We start from the raw sequence: 18,646 nt of genomic DNA, 5'->3' as shown, positions 1-18,646 counted from the left end.
TGCTGTATAAAGTGGAAAGAGGCAGCAGTTCTCATCTTGAGCTGCTAGGAAAAGCATCTGTTGCAGGAAAAACACAATGCTTTGTGCATTCTAGCCCCCATAAAGCAAAATCCCTTATGTGTTTGTGTTCTGGTCACCAGCTTCCTGGCCTTGATTTGGGCCATTATCCCAGCAGGAGTTGTGCTGTGGGAAGTTTTTATTCCTTTGAGAGAAGGAATGGGGGCAGACATTAAAATTCATGGCTATTTTCCTCTCTGGGTTATTTATAAGTCCTTATCTCCATCCTCTTCTGCATCATAGATGATATACTCTTATCTGCCTCATTAGAGTTTTTCTAATCATTGTTCCTGACCCCATCCCTGGCCTGGACCAACACAGCTCTTAATGTTGTCACCTGAAGGCATCTGGAAGCTCAGCAGCTCCCATGGTGAAACCTTTGCTATTAGCCTTCTCTTTTATTCCATTTAAAGGGAAGGAAGATAAAATCCTGATCATCCTGCCAGACCTCAGAATGTAACGTCTGGAAGAGGCTTTCGTGCCAGTCTCCTGTCTGGCCTCTTGGCCACCACTCCCCTGGGGGACATCCTCCTCCTGCTGCAGCTTTGGGGTCTGAGGGGCAGCCTCCTGCGCTGTTCCTGCCATCAGCCTGTCGGGATTTAATAGCTCCCCCAATTCTGCTGGCGGCTCTTCCATAGGCAGCTGATGAAATGTCCTTGCCAGAAGTGTCACTGCCACTGCACACAAACATGTTGGTACCAAGGGTCCCCTGCCATTCTTTCTGTTGATGGGTGCCATGCTTCAGAGAGTGGCTGTGGCAGGGCAAACATGCCTTTTGTTTCCTGTGTTTTCTGCAAAGCTTGTGGCAAACAGTGCTGTCCCTCAAATCCGTCTTCGTGAAGCTTGGTGGGAAATGAAAACTATTGGGTAACACATGTGCTGTTGGGCTGAGACACCAGAAACGCCCCAGGAACGGTCTGGACAGTCATCTAACCACTTCTCTCCAAGATCTGTTTTTCCATTAGTGGTAGTGATTTGCTCTCATGTCTTTCATCAAATTGAAATGGGTTAAAAGTGATTCGGGGTTTGGGTTTTCTAGAGAACTGGTTTCCTTCCAGGCTCCTGAGTTATAAAAAGATGACTTCCTGGCTACCCCTCTCCCTAGTCACAAAGTCAGTATGAAGCCTGTGATACAAAGTGTATCAGAAGCTGGGATCATCCCTAGGACTCAAGCACAGGTATTCCTGCCGTCCCCTTCCTGGAATAAGAAGTCTATACACATCTTGGTTCAAGTAATGCCATCTGCAAATTTTCTCCTCACACCTCTTCGAAAAGGGAGGGGTATTTCTGTCCCCCTTTAGTTGTCCATCTTGCTTCTCCCGTCTCATTTGCAGCTGTGGTTTAAGTGCTTAGAAGAGTCAGTGCTCATAGTACTGCCCCAGGGCCTTACCAAATGGAACTTCTTTATCCAGGTCAACTCCAGGGAGCCACGTGGCCAGCTGTGATGGCCCTTTTCTTCTAAGCTGTCTGCTGTCTTCAGTCCTAGGTCTTGTGGTCATGGATCTCAGGCTGCCTGCTCTATAGGCACACTGGGCAAAGACATGACACGTAGGAAAATCGCTTGAAAAGGGAAGGAAGACCTAATCACAAATCAAGTCATTGTGGATAAAAATTAGAAAACTTCACTCCCCACTGCTTGCTCTGGACAGTGCTTCAGGCTGACTTGTCCATGTGCTGGCTCTGCAGCTTCCTAGGTGACAGACCTCCAGCGAGTCATTTGACCTGCTAAGCCTTAGTTTCTGCATCTGTAAAATGGGGCTAATAATGAGATAAACCTATAGAGCCCTAAACCCAGTGCTTAGAAAGTACTTGATAAATATTATCTATTGTGATTTATTGTCATTGTTCCCCTTTTCTATCATGAAGAGTTATAAAGGTACATAAATTGTTAATGCCTCAAATAAATAAGTTGTAGATATGGGTAGATCATTCATTGGAGCCCCTCCACCAGGTGAAGGGAGCTGATCTAATATAGCTGGTTATCAAGTATTTTGCCCCAGGAGAAAGTGCTGGTGCCTTATAAAGATTTGTCTCTGCTCTCAGTCCTTTCTAGGTTCTCTCTTTTTTGACTTAAGGTCTGAATGGAGCTTCTCTGCTGCAGCTTTAAAGAGCTGTCCCAGCTGTGCCCATTTAGCCCCCAGGAATACCCACACTCTTTCCCTCCCATTGCTTTCACCTCTATGACTCCTGTTCCCGCACCTCTTCTTGGGCTGTGTTGCGCTCTCCCCTGTAAAGAGGGCTCCCGCCTTGTAGGGACCACACTTTACTCTGTAATGAGCGCAGCTCCCTGCCCTGGCACAGAACTGCTGTTTGCATTATGTCCCTATAATGTTTACTCCCGCTCTTGAGCACTGACTGGCAGCTAGGCTACGAGTCAGAGGGTGTTGGATCTTGTCCTGTGTTGTCACTTGCCCTTCTCATGACCCTGGTCAAGTCCATTACCTCCTCAAGTGTGCAGTTTTATCCCCAGTAGAGTGCTGTTTCTTCTACTCATGGCCTAGAGATGATGAGGAGCCCAAGCTGTAGAAAAAAGGCCCCATGCTAATATTACCTTTCTTCCCTTCTGCATACACCTTACATTGTTCACCTGACTATGACTAGGGAGTTATTCGTATTCAGAAGTCCTCATCTCTGTTTCTTCCCACTCAGGCTTTTACACCTGATGCTCACTTATTGCCCCATTCACGTTAATAGACAAGAAAAGAAAAGAGAGATTTTCTTAAGACGTCCTATCTCTGCTCACATCGGGCTGAAACACTTTATGATCATGGCTCCAGGTGGTGGTTGTCTCCTGCCCCCATCTAAGACCAAAGCACTGTCTTGGGAGTAGGGGTGGACTCTCCTCTAGTCCATTTGCCATTTTCATATCCATAAGCTCCGTGGGATCAGGGCAGTTTGTTCTCCCTCCTTCACATCTTCTCATAGCACATTGCCGGGCTCCCCCCATCAGGGACAAGAATTTTGCCAACAAGCATCCTACTTCACAGTGGAGTCAGATTGCCAAAGGTCCCTTATGTATAAAAATCTCTGTCCATAGAAAGGAGATGGTTTCACCTATCAGACACCCTAGTGCAACAATGCCAGAAGCACAGCAGTGCCTGGGAGGGTGTGTGAATGGTGCGGGTCTGATTGGCCTGTCCATCTACCTTCCTGAGGGCCATGGCCACCACCTACTCTCAGTCCTTGGTGGCCCTGAGAGGACAATCTCTATATAAACATCAACCTCACTCTGCTCGGATTGCAGTGAAGCTCTCTTCATTTAGAAATGACTTACACACCATTAAATAGTGTCCTGAACAAGTTCATCATTTCTGAAAGCAACCAACTTCGCTTGTGAGGGATTTACTTCTCACTTACTTAACCGATTTACATAGTAGAACTCTGTGGCTTAGATAACAGCGTATAAGCACCCGTGCTCCGAGGAGCGCATTTTGGCCCCGGTCTCTACAATGGAAATGGAACTGCTCTTACTGTTGAATATAAATGCTACCAAAATCGGCTTTTAAATTTTCCCTTAAATAAACATCCCTGTCCTAGCAGGGACGCCAATTTCCTTCTGTGGGGCTCTAGCCCCTGGGTCAGCCACCAGCCTCAGAGCCCTTCCTCCCCTCTGAGCACTCTTGGTCGCCTGCCTCCCACATCCTCCCAAACCCGGGATAATGAGTGCTTTCCCAGCTCTGCTGATTTATTGGTCCACAATTATGATTTATAAATACCCACAAAGAAGAATACCAAGCAATTTGAACTTCTGCTTTGGCCTATTTGGCAGTTGTTAAATTGATGTGAGCTTGGAGAGAAAAGACATGTAGGAGGGAAGAGAGTTTCCCACAGCTCCTGCTCAAAAATTATGCCTTCCTGCTCAGGCGGGGACCATCTAAGTAGCTAGGAGGATGGGGGGCTGGAAACTGTTTCGTAAACAGAGGCATAGTGTCAGCATTTGAAACTTCTCAGAATCATACTCGGACTGGGAAAACCACCAGAGCTCTTATTTCCCTGGGGGATATGCTGAGGCCTGGAAAAAGTGAGGTGTTTCCACCAAGTCCTTCTTTAGGTTTCTCATGCTGTTCTGTTTAGGGCAGTATTTAAAATTTCCCAGGGCCCAACAGCAGTTTCAACTAAGACATAGATAAACAATTTAACTTTTTCTCTTATTGGTTTTACTTTTCCAGCTTATGTTTATTTACAGTTTAAGAAGAATTTTGGCTGGATGATTGCTTTTTTCCCCTAAAATTATTTTGAACCAAATTACTTTTCCTTCCCACATACACCACGGGCAGCCATCATCTCCATGTGCCTCCTGTTGTTCAGTTTACCTGCCAGGAAGAAAGACAAAGGGTGGCGTCCCATCTTTCTGGCCGGGACTCAAAGCTGTTAAGGAGGCAAAAGTCAGGCTTCCTCGCAGTCCTGGGATGGGACTGCGGGCTGAGGCAGGGCTCTCGTTTGCCATTGTGCAGGCTTTGTGCCCATCTGCTCTCTGGGGCTGTCTCAGATTGGCCGCATGAATCTCGGGATGGACGCCAGTACCTTCAAGTTTTATACCATGTGCGGCCTCCAAGAGGGCTTTGAGCCTTTTGCTGTCAACATGAACCGAGATGTTGCGATGTGGTTCAGCAAGCGCCTCCCAACGTTTGTCAACGTGCCGAAGGATCATCCCCAGATAGAGGTAATGTTACACGTCGTGGGTGAACCTGGCAGGGCACGTGGGCCAAGTCACTAAGCTCCTGCTAATGCCCCTGGCACAGGGCAGCTGCTTACCTAAGCCCATGCCCTGGCTGCTTACCAGCCTCCTCCTGGCTGGCCCGCAGCGCTGTCGTTGCAGACACCTTAATTGGGGCAGCTCAGTGGCATCTTACAGATGGCAACCGCCTTGCAGACATACCCTTTGCAGCTCAGGCTCCAAGCCTTTGGGCCACTGTGTTTTCTCCAGGCATTCCTGGACTGCCATTGTCATAGTAATACAGTATTCAGAGACCTTCAATGTCGTTTTCCTTAAAAAGTTCAGTGCCTGTTAAGATGTCCTGGACATGCTTCTTCTCTGCTCATAAACTGGTTTAATTTCTCCAGAATCATTTCCAGCATTTTAAGCTGAGGCGTAGTCATTGGTTATGATGCTGGCATCTCGTAGGGGGGCTGAGCAGAGCCAAAGACTATAAGGAGCCTGGTTTGGGTTCTGATTCTACATCTTTTTGCCTCCGTTTTGCCTGTGCCCACCATGGTTTTTTCATAGTTCGGGGAGGGGGGGTGGAGGGGTGCTGCTTGAAAGTCAGACAGATCAGCTCCATGGAAGCATTAGACTGAGTAGCTTGCTTCTACCTAATTATAAGTTCCCTTAGCTCACCTTCTGATCTAAATTCAACAAGCATCAACTCTCAATCCCCACTTTTCCCCCACAGTCTTACATGGTGGAGAGGTTTCTTTCTCAGATTCCTACCTGGCCATTGCTTTAGAAAGCTGGCTCACAAATGAATGGGATTTAGAGACGCTCCACAAAGAAAAACCTATAAACTGCACAAAAAATTTTAAGCACATCCATAGACCACAGGATAAAAACTAGTCTCTAGAATGTGGGGAGAAATGATTGGAACATGAAGACATTATTATTATAAGTCCCATTTTACTTTCTCTTCCTCCCCAATGCCCCCCCTCCACACACACACACACACACACACACACACACACACACACATACACATATATTTTTAAAATTTAGTTTTGATCTTTCTTCCTCCAACCCCTTTCCCTGCAATGTCCATGCCCTGGTGCTGGGAATTTCCTCAGTGTTTAGAGACACCTTGGGGAACCTCAGTGCTCAGGCTGTGACTGTGGCAGAGATGGGAAATGCATGGATGGGAGACAGCACCCTCCAAGGGAGCTGTGATTTTTCCTCATGAGCTTAGGGCTTTCCAGTGTCCTCTCCACTAGATATTCTCATGCCCACTGACAAGGGGAATCTTTGGGAAGATTTTCTTTAGCCACTTACCCCCTAACCTGAAAGGTCAGCCTCAGTGAACACCATGCTGCATTATCCAGAGACTCCCCACCCCCCCATCATGACCTGTTTTCCACCCTTGACCTTACAGAAAACCCAGTAGGAGTGTTTTTAAATCTCTAATTTCTCCAGCCAGAGGAAGATCTGTTATTTTTCTATTGGGCAAGGTCCAAGTAATGATGAGAATAATGGTTTGGTCATCACTGGTGACAACTTTTATCATTCACAGAAAGTCTTGACATATGTAATGTCAATGAGGGAAGGAGGGACAGAGTCAAGGTCAGGCTCATGTGGGTGCGTCAGATAAAAGACCCATGGTGTTTCCAGGTCATGAGGATCGACAGCACCATGGACAGCCCTCCGTGCCTCAAGGTGACCCACAAGACATTTGGCACACAGAATAGCAATGCCAGCATGATCTACCTCCGCCTGAGCATGCCCGTCGAGTGCCACTCCTCCTTCAGCCACAGCCCCTGCCTGGACAGTGACGCTTTCCAGAAAAGGTGAGGGCCAGGCCTCCAGCCCTCAGAGGTGCTCATCACGTCTGTTGTAAAGTTGGCTTTCCGTCTGTCTGTTTCTTACTCTACCTCAACATAATTAGGACTCTGTGGGTAGGGTTCCCTTTGCTCTCAGGTAGGTAAAGAAATGGGGATTTGAATGTATATACCCACTTGTGCATACACGTGTGAGTGTGCAATGCATAATTAGGGGAGCTAATCAAGCTAAACAGAGTCACCTCTAGTGGAAACGTTTCTGCTCTTCTCGAGCCCTCTGAGTCCCTGGCCTCCTTGCACGCTAAATTTCTACGCTTTTGGAGTAAAAGAAGAGGCTGCAGTTGTTGCTGCCTGTGTGTGAAATGAGAAGCTTCTGGAGGCAAACACCACCTTCTTTGAATAACTATGGCCGGTGTCCAGCCCAGAAGCCATGTGACTTATGAGTGAGTGACTTCTCCCTCCCTGTTAAGGAGTATATTCCTTGCGGTCTTTCTTTCTTTCAATCTCTATTTTTAATCATTGATGTTTGTCTGCCTGTTTGGAGCTGTGTTGTCCAGGTTTTCTCTAGAGTTTCGCTATCTACCAAGCTTTAAACAAGCACAGCTACTTGAGAGAACAGGAGAATATATCCAGAGGTATCCCCACACACATTATTACAATATTTTCAACACCCTCAACCCCTGGGCTGAGGGACAGGAGTTGGGAGTCATAGCCCTGGCTTGTGGTAGCAGGTTACAAATGAACACATCCCAAGACAAGTTGGGATCACTTGTGTATAGGAAACAGTTCCCTAAACTCACCTTCATCATTAAAGGGAGATCAATTGCCTGTCAGAATTGTGGGATTCTCTCTACAGCCAAATAACTAAAACACGGATTATCTTCCCTCCAGGAAACAGATGCAAGAACTACTCTCTCAAACAACAACAGTAAGTAAATGTGCTCAATTATGGTTTTAATTATTTGAGTCTTTGCTGTGCCTGGTAATATGCCCCTTCTAGCAATGATCTGTCTAGAGATTCTCTGTAATTGCCAATTACTCTGTCTTTTAATATGCATCTTGATGCTTCCAAAACACGTCTCTGGCATTTCTCAGATGGGGGGAGAAAAGACAGTGATTCAGTGCGAGGCAGAAGCTCTACCTGGAGCATCTAATTGGGCATTATTGTGTGCTTGTTGCCCATTTGCCACCAGGGGCCCAGCACTGCCTTTCTAATGGAGATGAATGTCAGTTGAGGGGGTATTAATTTAATCCTTTTCTTTGCTCTTTTATGTACACTTCTATGTATCAACTCTCCCATGTCTCTGAGCAGTGCCAGGAATCATGTTGAAAGCATTCAAACGAGAAACAGGAGCCAGGGAACCAGCCTGAAAAATGAAGGCTGCTTTTGGCCCCTTTTCTAGAGCTAGATAGTAGTCAGAGAGCAACACTTCCTAATTTCTCTCTCTCTCTCACTCTCTCATTCTTCTTTTAGCACCTGAAAAAAAAACATTTTTTTAAGAAATTCATGTCACCCCTTCTATTATGTGATCCCACATCCCAAGTTCATAGGTTAACTGCCATCGGGAAGAGGATTCTTGCTGCCATGGTCACACACTTAGAATGTGCAGGGCACTGCGCTAGGCACATTGCACCACCTTCCCACTTAATTCCCACAGCAGCCTTGTGAGATGGGCAACATTATATATCCTGAGACACAGAAAGGACAAAGGACTTGTCCAAGGTCCCAGGATTAATAGCTGCCGGTGCCAAGATTCCAGCCCAGCTCTGACTGGCTTACCCTTTTATCTTCCAGTTTAGAAAAGAGGACAGATGATGAATAGAAGTAACTTCATTAAGAATGAATGTGCTCAGTTTCATAAAGAACATGGTGAAGGAATCACTTACCTTAAAGCTTTAGTTATTGTTATAACATAGGGATACACTTCACAAGTGGTTACGGCATCCGCCAAGAACTGCTGTGTCGATGAGCCTACTGACCACATAAAGCATGTTTGGCCACTCTAGGGGCTTTATTTCACAGCATCTTTTTCAAGACTTTCCCCAAAAATATGCCCTGGCTTTCTCTGTAGAAGTGGAAAGGGTAGCAGGAGTTCTCTGAGCCTCAACTATTTCCTCTCTCGGGGCAAAGTCGGTGCCCAGGAGAGGGTTGGGGTCCTGTGCTGGCCACTCTGAGTGGCTGCCACTTATTTCCCCAGCAGCATCTTCTGAGCAAAGGGTGGTGGATGCTCAAGCCCAACAGACAAGAGACAAATAAGGAAGCCAAACGCTAGCCAGGCCTTCCTCCAAGCGAGAGTGCAGTGCAGTGCCCCTCTAGACCCCGGTATGCTTTTTAAGAAAAGGAACCAATGGGCTGCAGTACTATTCCTGCTTCCTGAGCACGCTTCCCTAACTGAGGGCCACTCGCTCATCTGCCGTCTCTCTCCAGCAATGCTACTACGCAATCCGCATCTTTGCCGGACAAGACCCCTCCTGCGTCTGGGTTGGATGGGTGACTCCGGACTATCACTTCTACAGTGAAAAGTTTGACCTGAATAAAAACTGTACGGTGACTGTTACTCTGGGGGATGAAAGAGGCCGGGTCCATGAAAGGTAAGGGGGCTCCTCACTCCCTCCCCCGAGCAGCCATTTTTCCCTTACCCCCAACAACCCAAAAGAAGGAAACATTCAGCATCTATTAAGGAGGGGAAATGAAGCACAGGCTTCAAATCCTCAAGTAAACAGGTGGGGGTGGGTACCATGGCGGGAGGCATGTTATTAGTGAAAATCGTGGGTCATTTCGTCATGTCTATAAAACATGACCCAGGGATGGGAGATACAGGTGCACAACTGGGAGGTCTGAGCTCCATTTCAGACTCCTCCCTGGTTTCTGGGCAAGCCCGATTTCTACAACAGAACAACACAGAGAAACATCCCTGGGTGCCTGAGAGAAGTCGCTTCAGAAGAAAATGATGCACCACATCACACAGCAACCGATCAAGTCAGGACGCCTCATCCCAAAAGTGTGTCGTGGCTGAAGGCACGAAGAACATCAAAGAGACACTGCAAATTCATGACTAATAACCACTGAGTAAAAATTAGGGATCTTCAGGGAAAACACATTTTAGGCACACCCACATCCTCCCACCAGTCCACTGGCACTGCCCCCAGAGAGAGCAGCCTGGGCCAGCTGTGGCCAGAGGTGACCCAGGAGACCATGTCTTGTTTCCACCTGAGAGTGGATGGAGTCTTTCCCCAGGCAGACGTGTAGAGATATACGAAGTTGTTTTTCAAGCTGCCCTTTAGCCCTACAAAGTCAGGAATGTTTCTGCAGCCACTGCTTTTTAGATGCTACTGGCTCATCAAAGATGAGTGGTCAGGTACAAGCGCTATGTCAGGAGGACCGTTGTGGGAAGGTGGTTCAGAGCACAGACTCTGAAAGCAAACTGCCTGTATTTTAAACTGGGTTCCAGTACCAACTGGAAGTGTGACTTGGGGCCAGTCACTAACCTCCCTGGGCTCAATTTCCTTGCCTGTAAAATGAGAATAATAGTTCCAGTCTTATAGAGCAGCGATTTTCAGCCAGTGTGCCACAGCACACTGGTGTGCTGCAAGGATTTTTAAAACATGCAATACCTTACTGTTTAGTCAGAGACACTAGCCTCTTTTTCCTTAGATTGTCAAATAGAAAAATGACAGCCAACACAACAATGGCCGTCTGGTGCGAATGAATCAAAATTATACCTATTTTTTTGTCAGGTGGGCAAAAAATATGATATATTTTTCAGTGTGCCACAGAATTTTAGTAATTGGTTTATGTACAACATGAGGTGAAAAGGGTTGAAAATTGCTGCTAAAGAGTATTGTGAGGATTGAAAGAGATAATACATAGAAAAATGCCTAGAAGAGTGCCACAGCCCATGCAGTCAATAGACATTAACTACTTCTATTACTACTAGTAGCCTTGCGCACAAATCCATGCACCAGTAGGTCGCTGCTGCCCTCCTGTAGTTCTCTGCCCACTGCCCCGCCCTCCTGTAGCTCCCTCTGCACCCCCCTCATAGCTTGCTGCCCTGCCCCCTCCTGTAGCTCTACACTTGCTTGCTGCCCTGCCCCTTCCTGTAGCTCTCTGCCACCCACTTGTAGTTCGCTGCCCCACCCTCCTGCAGATCCGTGATCTGGTCGTTACGCAGTTGGTTGTTACACCTCATGGCATAATGGATAATTAGCATATTTCTCTCTTATTATATAGGACTAGAGGCCCGGTACACGAAATTTGTGCACGGGGGGGGGGGGTGTCCCTCAGCCCAGCCTGCACCCTCTCCAATCTGGGACCCCTAGAGGGATGTCCGACTGCCCGTTTAGGCCCGTTCCCAGTGGATCGGGCCTAAACGGGCAGTCAGACATCCCTATCACAATCCAGGACTGCTGGCTCCCAACTGCTCGCCTGCCTGCCTTCCTGATTGCCCCTAACCGCTTCTGCCTGCCAGCCTGATCACCCCCTAACCACTCCCCTGCCAGCCTGATTGATGCCTAACTGCTCCCCTGCCAGCCTGTTTGCCCCTAACTGCCCTCCCCTGCAGTCCTGGTCACCCCCAACTTCCCTCCCTTGCAGGCCTGGCCCCTCCCAACTGCCCTCCCCTGCTGGCCATCTTGTGGTGGCCATCTTGTGTCCACATGGGGGCAGGATCTTTGACCACATGGGGGCAGCCATCTTGTGTGTTAGAGTGATGGTCAATTTGCATATTACTCAATTATTAGATAGGATTACTGAACATCTATCATGTAATAAGACCCAGAGTAGATGCTATAAGCAACACCTGGTTCAGGTTGATGAGGAAAGTATGTGAAAGTCATTGACAGCCCAGACTTTCCTTTTCAACCAGAAAATCAAAAGGCAGATGTGCCCATCCCAGTTGGGTTTATTGCTCTAGTTTGCTGGCTATGCCTTGCTGGCCATGATTTATCTGAGCCGCAGTGACAGTTTTTATTATGAAAACTAATTGACACGTTAGCACCTGGAATAAGACCCTGTATATGGTCGGTGCTCAGTAATTCTTACTTCTTTGTCTCACATAACAAGAAATGCAGAGTCGATCTTCAGATATTTTTTCGTATTTCAATTTTGGGCCCTTCCCAAATTGAGGGCTACGAATCTCACCACTTCAATACATTATTAATTGAATTCCGTACTAGTAATCAATGTACTCAGTCCCTAATCACTAAGAAGCAGTAGTAGCATGGCTGCGGTTTAACCTTTATGGAAATCTAGCAATGGGTGTAATGCATTGAAGGAGCACTTTGCACTGGCCCTGCCTGAGGGCATTCACATGGAGGACCAGCCCAGTGGGGGCCCCAGAAGAGAGGAGGGCAGACCTGATCATTGGGAAGTGGCCATGAAGTGACTTACAAAGGGGATTTTCAGCAGGGAACGGGATGGGGGGTGGGGGAGGGAGCGCGGGCAGGGAGTAATAGAATTCTAGAGCTGGAAAGAATCTTGGAGAATTCTAATCAAACCTTGACTTTCCAAGGTCAAATCAGATTGACCATAGGATGTTTAAAGGGGCTTCCCTTCCATCAGGTACAGACTCACTCTCTTGTTTTACCTGAGAAAAATCTCTTTGTGTTACTTCAAGTGACCGGCTTCCTCAGAGGATGTACCCCAGGACTGGGTGTAGGAGGAGACCCAGTCAGCTGTCCAGTGCCCACAGCCATTGCAAAGGGCTCAGGAATCACCTTTGCCCCTGTGCCACTTCTCTAAACCCACCCGGGATTTGAAATCTTAAAATTAAGGAACCAGGCTTTGGAGACTTGATGATGCTTTTGTTATTATAGTTGGCTTTTAAATCTACATAATGGTGCCTACCATAAAGATTACATTCTGCAGGGTGGTGGACAGCTAGTGGAGAAAGGCACTCTTTCCCAGCTGGTAGTTAGGGAAGAGTGTGGGGTAGAACTCCAGGGAGCTGCGAGAGCATCAGAGACCAACGTGACCTACTCCACAAGTCTCCCCAGGCCCAGGCCTGCCATCCTAAGGAATGCAGCCCTGATTGTCCAAGTGCCCTGACACTGGGCTAGGACTCTGAACACAGAGTTTTGTTCTCGCCTCGCATGCTAACTGCCTATACAGTGTATAAATCTGCCTGTGGAGGGTAGCCTCCTTATGCCTCCATTTCCCATCTCTAAGGGGAGAATGCAAACATCCCATTCTCTGGTTCAGAAAGGTGGAGTGATTTTGAGCCAGAAAACAGTTCCCAAACAGGATGCTCTCTCGACCAAAGTAGCCTGATAGACTGCCACATCCCTAAACTGAGAGGTTTGTGCCTGAGGAAACTGGGTTGAAGCTAGATGAATTAGTTGAAGAAAAAGAGTTATATGGGGGAAAACTAGAAGGCCTGGGGCAGTCCATCCCTGAGTCCTGATTGCAAACAGCCCCAGTCCCCACTCTGTGCCTTTCTTTCATCTTTTTGGCTCCTAGTGTGAAGCGCAGCAACTGCTACATGGTCTGGGGTGGGGACATTGTGGCCACTTCCCAACGGTCAAGTCGCAGCAACGTGGACCTGGAGATCGGCTGCCTCGTGGATCTGGCAATGGGCATGTTGTCCTTCTCCGCCAATGGGAGAGAACTTGGCACCTGTTACCAGGTAGGGATGGCTTCTGGGGCCAAGACAGCAGTGTTCCTGTCTTAGGTCTCTGCTCCTCACTTGCCATATTCAGTATCCCATCTCAGCAGGTAATGAGCCCATGTGTCCCATAGGCCATCTTAGAAAACAAAAAAGGAGCAGAGTGGCTTCATTTTGCCCAGAGAGGGGAAAAATGGGGGTAGGGGGATATATCATATTTATTGACTGATCAGATATGCTGGTCATCTTTCTAGAAGATAAGAAGGTTTTTTCTTGGTGATGGTCTCTAAAGGTTTTTCATTTATTCCATAAATATTTCTTGTGCAATTTTTATGTTATCTGGGCCATACAAGATGCAAAGTTTCAGAGGTGAACAGAGATACTCCTTGCTTTAAGAAACTTCTGGAATCTAATGAAAAAAATAAACCTAGGAACAAAATAGATCCAGAGACATGGAAGCATGCAACTGGCAGACAGAGGGAGGGTTGGGGGCAGCAGGAAGAGATTAACCAAAGAATTTATATTCATATATGCATATCCCATGGACATAGACAATAGTGTGGTGAAGGCCTGGGGCAAGGGTGCGAGCAAGGAGGAGGGGATCAATGGTGGGGGGGGGGGAAGGGGAACACCTGTGATATTTTCAAAAATAAAAAAAGAAAGAAACTTCTGTGATCAAATATAGACCCATAAAATGGATTAATTTGCCAGGCAGTATTCACTTTGCAAAAGGTTCCTCTCATTCCCATGGATTCCTTACAGGGTCCTTTTAATTATTTATGCATGTGTGTAAATAACGTGCTTCCCTATTACATTACTGTGAGCTCTGATAGAGCTACTCAGGAAAATCACCAGTTGTACACATGTAGGTTTACCTGTCATTAGCACAAGAAGCCTGTAGTCAATAATACTGTAATAACTACTGGTATGTATGGGGTCAGGTGGATACTGGAAATATCCAGGGGACCACTTTGTAAAGTATATGATTGACAATCACTATTACTGTACACCTGAAACTAATATAAAATAATATTGAATGTGAACTATAATTGAAAAATAATGTTTTTTTAAATGGACAAAACAATAAAAATATGGACAAAAATAAAATTACAAGGTAATGGGAAAAAAGAAAAAGCACAAGAAGCCTGGTTTCCTTTAAGCAGGATTTTCATCCCTGAGGCCAGGTAAGCTGGAGAATGCCACGTATTATATCCTCCGTTTGAAGTTTTGCAATGAACATTGACTTTGAGAAATACTTTAAAAATAGTCTGAGAAATGCTTGTCTAACCAAGCATTTCTCATACTATTTGACCAAGAAAAGCTTTTTTATTTTTTTACTGTAACAGTTAGTAATATTCTGTAAGCCTAGAGTTCTACAGAGCACACCCCAGAAAGGCTAAGATAAGGAGTTAAATTTGTATTAAACCTTCTCGACATTCTGAGGATGGAATGGAGAGTCTCATGTATGTGTGGACAGTGTCATTCGACTTCAGAGAAGGAAGAGCTGGCCTCCATCAGTAGTGGTCAGGAGAGTGTTTAGCGTGGAGAAACCTTAATTTTGAAGCAAAAAACAAAAAACAAAAAAACTTCCTCTTGAAGAGAGAGGAATATACAGTATACTAGGTTGAAAGAATGGCACAAGAAGCATTATGCAGATAGGGAAGCGTAAGATATGTTTCAGGAACAATGGACAGACTGATGGGCAGACTGGTATGGGACGTTTGTGGTTAGTGGTTGAGAACACCAGTTAGAAAGGAGGGGTTATGGATAAGAAGTGAGGACGTTGCTGACCCAGGACAATGACATGCCCTGTTTAAGGAAGCTTAGCTAAGTACAGCTGATGAAAGCATCCCACTGCTGTGTAAACGGATAAAGCCCTTTTTCTGGCTTGTGGTTGAGGAGAGGGCATCTAGAGAGGAGAGAGAGAGCAGCTTCCCCAAATCTGAAATGTTTGGTGGCTAAGAGCAGAAGGGCCCATCCCTTTCGGGGGTCCGGGACAGCCTGCTGCAGCGCGTGAGACTGCACCTCCCTGGGTTCCCGGAAAGGTAGGATCCTCACCACCACGCAGGTGGCACGGTCCAGCACTGGGGCCCAACCAGCTGTTCCCGGAAAGAGGCCTTTGGGAACCAGGCTGTTATTCTTCTAGTGCTTTCTCATGATTCCACCCTCCCCCAAGTCCCCTGAGAACCTGCTTATGTACATTAGTCTGTCTTCAGAATCCATTAGCTTTTTCCCATTAAATTTGAAATGAGTTTGACTGCAGGGTCCTCCCTGAGCTGCAGAGAGCTCTAAAGCATCTAATAACTTTTAAGGCTAGTTGGGCGTCGGAGGTCCCTAAATAAATCACTACCCGTGGCATTCGAAGCAGCGGTGACTAGTCTTCCCATGATGTTGAGATGTTATAACAAAGAGCAGGCAGGACACTGGCTGTTTTTAACCTCCTCTTTTATGGTAGTTCCTGGGTGACAGTGGGCTGGCCACTTGTCTTCTCTGAGCTGTGTGTTGGCATCTATCCCCGGCCCCCAAACACCTGCCTCTACTTCACAAGTATAAACCCTGATTTCTCGCTCTGGGTCCCAGGCCTGCCTGTTGTCCTGAGGAATATTGCTGTGAATGAGGAGAGAGCCAGGCTCTGCGTGGGGGGATGGGGGAGAGGGTCTGAGGAGGCTCACACCCAGCCAGCCCCCTTCTCATCACAGGCGAGACGCTGACGTGTGTGGCTGTGCATCTGGTCCCCTGGCAGCGAGATAATTGTTATTCTGCAGATGTAGCCATTTTCATTTTTCAATTACCTCGAAGGAGCAGGACAGCGATATTTATACACTGGCTCTTTATTGGGAAAGGACCAGTAACCAAAATAATGAGAGAAGGGTTCTCTCAAACAAAGTGTTTAGAGCTCCCCTGTTAAAGACTGCTAGGGAATTTGAAAACCTGTCTGCCCCATTTAATGTAATCACAGGTGAGATGGGAAATAAAATGTATGTTTAAGAGATACTGCTCCTTGGTGATTGACACCCCAGCCACCCTGCTCTGAGAACTGAGCCAGTGTCACGCGAGGAGGTAGCTTTGCATTCAGGCCAGTTCCCATGCCCTGATCTGTACACATGATTAGAAATAGAATGGCTATTATTGCAAGGACAACATAGATCAGCCAGGGACAAAGCTACCTTAAAAACAAAGGGGAAACTGTCAGCGGTCCTCCACTGCAGACCCGAATCTGGGCTCGCCATCCATTCCATTAAAATGTGAGCTAACCATCCGGAGTGGGAACTCCTCAAGCGAAGAGGCCTGCTCTCATGTTCATGTCCAGGTCTCTTGCACATTAACACGGCCCCTGGCACCTAGCAAGTGTTGGCTAAACCTTTGTTGTCAAACTTCCCAACTCCGCTGGAAAGCCACTGTATTGGTTGTTTAAGTGCTGCCTAACCAGTTACCCCAAAATTAGCAGTTTTTGACAGCACACGTGTATTATCTCGCAGTTCTGTAGGTGTGACTGGGATCTCTGCTCCGGATTTCACAAGGCCAAAATCAAGGTGTCAGCTGGCTGAGCTGGCTCTATCTGGAAGTTCTGGAAGAACTTGCATTCGCGTTGTTGGATGTTGTTGGCAGCGTTCAGTTGTGATTGTAGGCTGGGCTTCTGAGGTCCCTGTTTCCTTGCTGACCTTCAGTCAGGGTCACTCTCTGCTCCCAGAGGTGCCCACATTCCTTTTTCATGTGGCCCCTTCCATCTTCAAAGCCCCAGGAGCATGTGGGGTTTTTGTCAAGCTTCTAATCTCTCTGACTTTCCCTCTTACCCCAGCAGCGAAAACACTGGTTTTGAAGGGCTCCTGTGACTAGATTAGATCCTCACGGATAATCTATCTCTAGGTTAACTGGATGGTACCCTTCCATATCTCTGCAGAACCCCTCCTGCCTTCTGACATACACCATCACAGAGTAACGCAGGGGTCATGAGAATCGGATAGGATTCTGCTTACCACACCCCCAGTTGCCAGTTTTATCCTTGTGTACATCCATCATGATCCCACACTTGTGTGATCATCTTATTTCTGTGATTGAAGAGAAATTTCCATTGTTCCTCGTGGTGGGAGTGTCCTCTGTGGGGTAGAAAGCAGAGCCTCCCCCAGAGCGTTCGGAAGCTCTCAGAGCGCCTCCTTTCTGAGGGAGGTGTGAGGAGGCGCCGGTGCTTGGCTGGGTGGTTTGTGAAGTTTGTAGGGACCAGTCCTGAGAGACCTAACATCATGCCCCCATCTTCAGCCTGTAGCTCCCCTACTGGTGTGATAGTGGTCAGCACAGAGAACTTTCAGCTGGATACATTTCTCCCCACAAGGAGCACAGACTCCAGGGCTTATTGCTGGTGCAGATGAAGTTTTCTCAGTTGCTAGAGCTCTGCTTCGTTCGGGCTGCAATGATTTGAGGGTCATGCATTGTTCTAGATGTCACATAATGGGTATTGAGAAATCTGGGGCCAGTCCAGGGATGAGTCCTACTCTATGGCCAAGGTCACACCGGCATCAGATCAGAGTTTCCTAGTTCCATCTCTCACCACTGTAAACCCAGTGTCTGGCATAAATCCAGTGTGTGATGGGTACTAAATAATTATTTGTTGAATGTCCTTAATAAAGCATCTATCACTGCTATTTGTTTTTACAGTTGTTTATCTCTTCCTATTTCCCAGGAGTACCTGGAGCATTGGGGATAAAGCAAATATTTGAACTTCAACTATGAGCCCACTGTAGTGTGCTGGAATGACCATGTGGGGGGCACAAGGCTAGGGTTTACAGTCTGGCCTGTTTCATCATAAGCAAATGGTAGCACTGAGCCATGCAATCTTTTAAGTCACAGCCATGAAAATGTGTTTTTATAAACTTTATGTCTTACTGTATTGATGAAGTTCATGATGCAAAGGAAGCCTGTAACAATCCAGACAGGAAGACTCACTGTATTCATCTCCGATGACTGCATAACAAGTTACCCTGAACTCAGTGACTTAAACAGCACGTTTATGGTCTCATGGGTTCATGGGTGAGGACTCAGGCATAGCTTAGCGAGGTCCTCTCTCACGGTCTCACAAGGCGGCAGTCAAGGTGTCAGCCAGGCTGCGTCCTTGTCTGGAGCTCACTTCTTCCCCAAGCTCCTGTGGTTGTTCACAGGACTCAGTTTCTTGCATTTGTGAATGGAGGCTCCATTCTTTGCTGGCTGCAGCCAGGGCCAGCCACTCTCAATGCCCTGAGATCCCTTGGAATTCCTTGTCACATGGTCTTCTCACAACACGGCAGTTTCCTTCTTTCTGTCCAGTCTGCTGAGATGGAGTCAAATATAAAGTGACAGTCCTTTCACTTTTGCCAGAAACAGCACTCAGGTTCTAGTGCAGGGGATTATACATGAGTGTGACTCACTGCGGGAGGTGGGGAAAGGGGGCGGGCACCTCAGGGTATGTCCATAGTACCCACCATCCCATAATTTGGCTGGATAGAAGAGTTGCAAGAATCTCCTAATGTTTG

General features: G+C 47.0%; 1 protein-coding gene across 3 annotated transcripts in view; it reads left to right on the top strand.

Annotated features, from left to right (window-relative positions):
- Positions 1–18,646, top strand: part of RYR3 (ryanodine receptor 3) — a gene marked incomplete at its 5' end in the record, with an annotated part of 535,717 nt that overhangs the window by 337,946 nt on the left and 179,125 nt on the right. For all 3 annotated transcript variants that reach the window (XM_079768748.1, XM_079768746.1, XM_079768747.1), the window contains 5 exons: positions 4,512–4,720; positions 6,374–6,549; positions 7,432–7,468; positions 8,969–9,132; positions 12,998–13,163. In XM_079768748.1, coding sequence (XP_079624874.1) covers positions 4,512–4,720; positions 6,374–6,549; positions 7,432–7,468; positions 8,969–9,132; positions 12,998–13,163 — 752 coding nt within the window. The remainder of the gene's footprint in view (positions 1–4,511; positions 4,721–6,373; positions 6,550–7,431; positions 7,469–8,968; positions 9,133–12,997; positions 13,164–18,646) is intronic.

Source organism: Cnephaeus nilssonii (assembly GCF_951640355.1).
Source record: "Cnephaeus nilssonii genome assembly, chromosome: 4".
Classification (NCBI taxonomy): domain Eukaryota; kingdom Metazoa; phylum Chordata; class Mammalia; order Chiroptera; family Vespertilionidae; genus Cnephaeus; species Cnephaeus nilssonii.
This window is presented reverse-complemented; position numbering and strand designations above follow the sequence as displayed.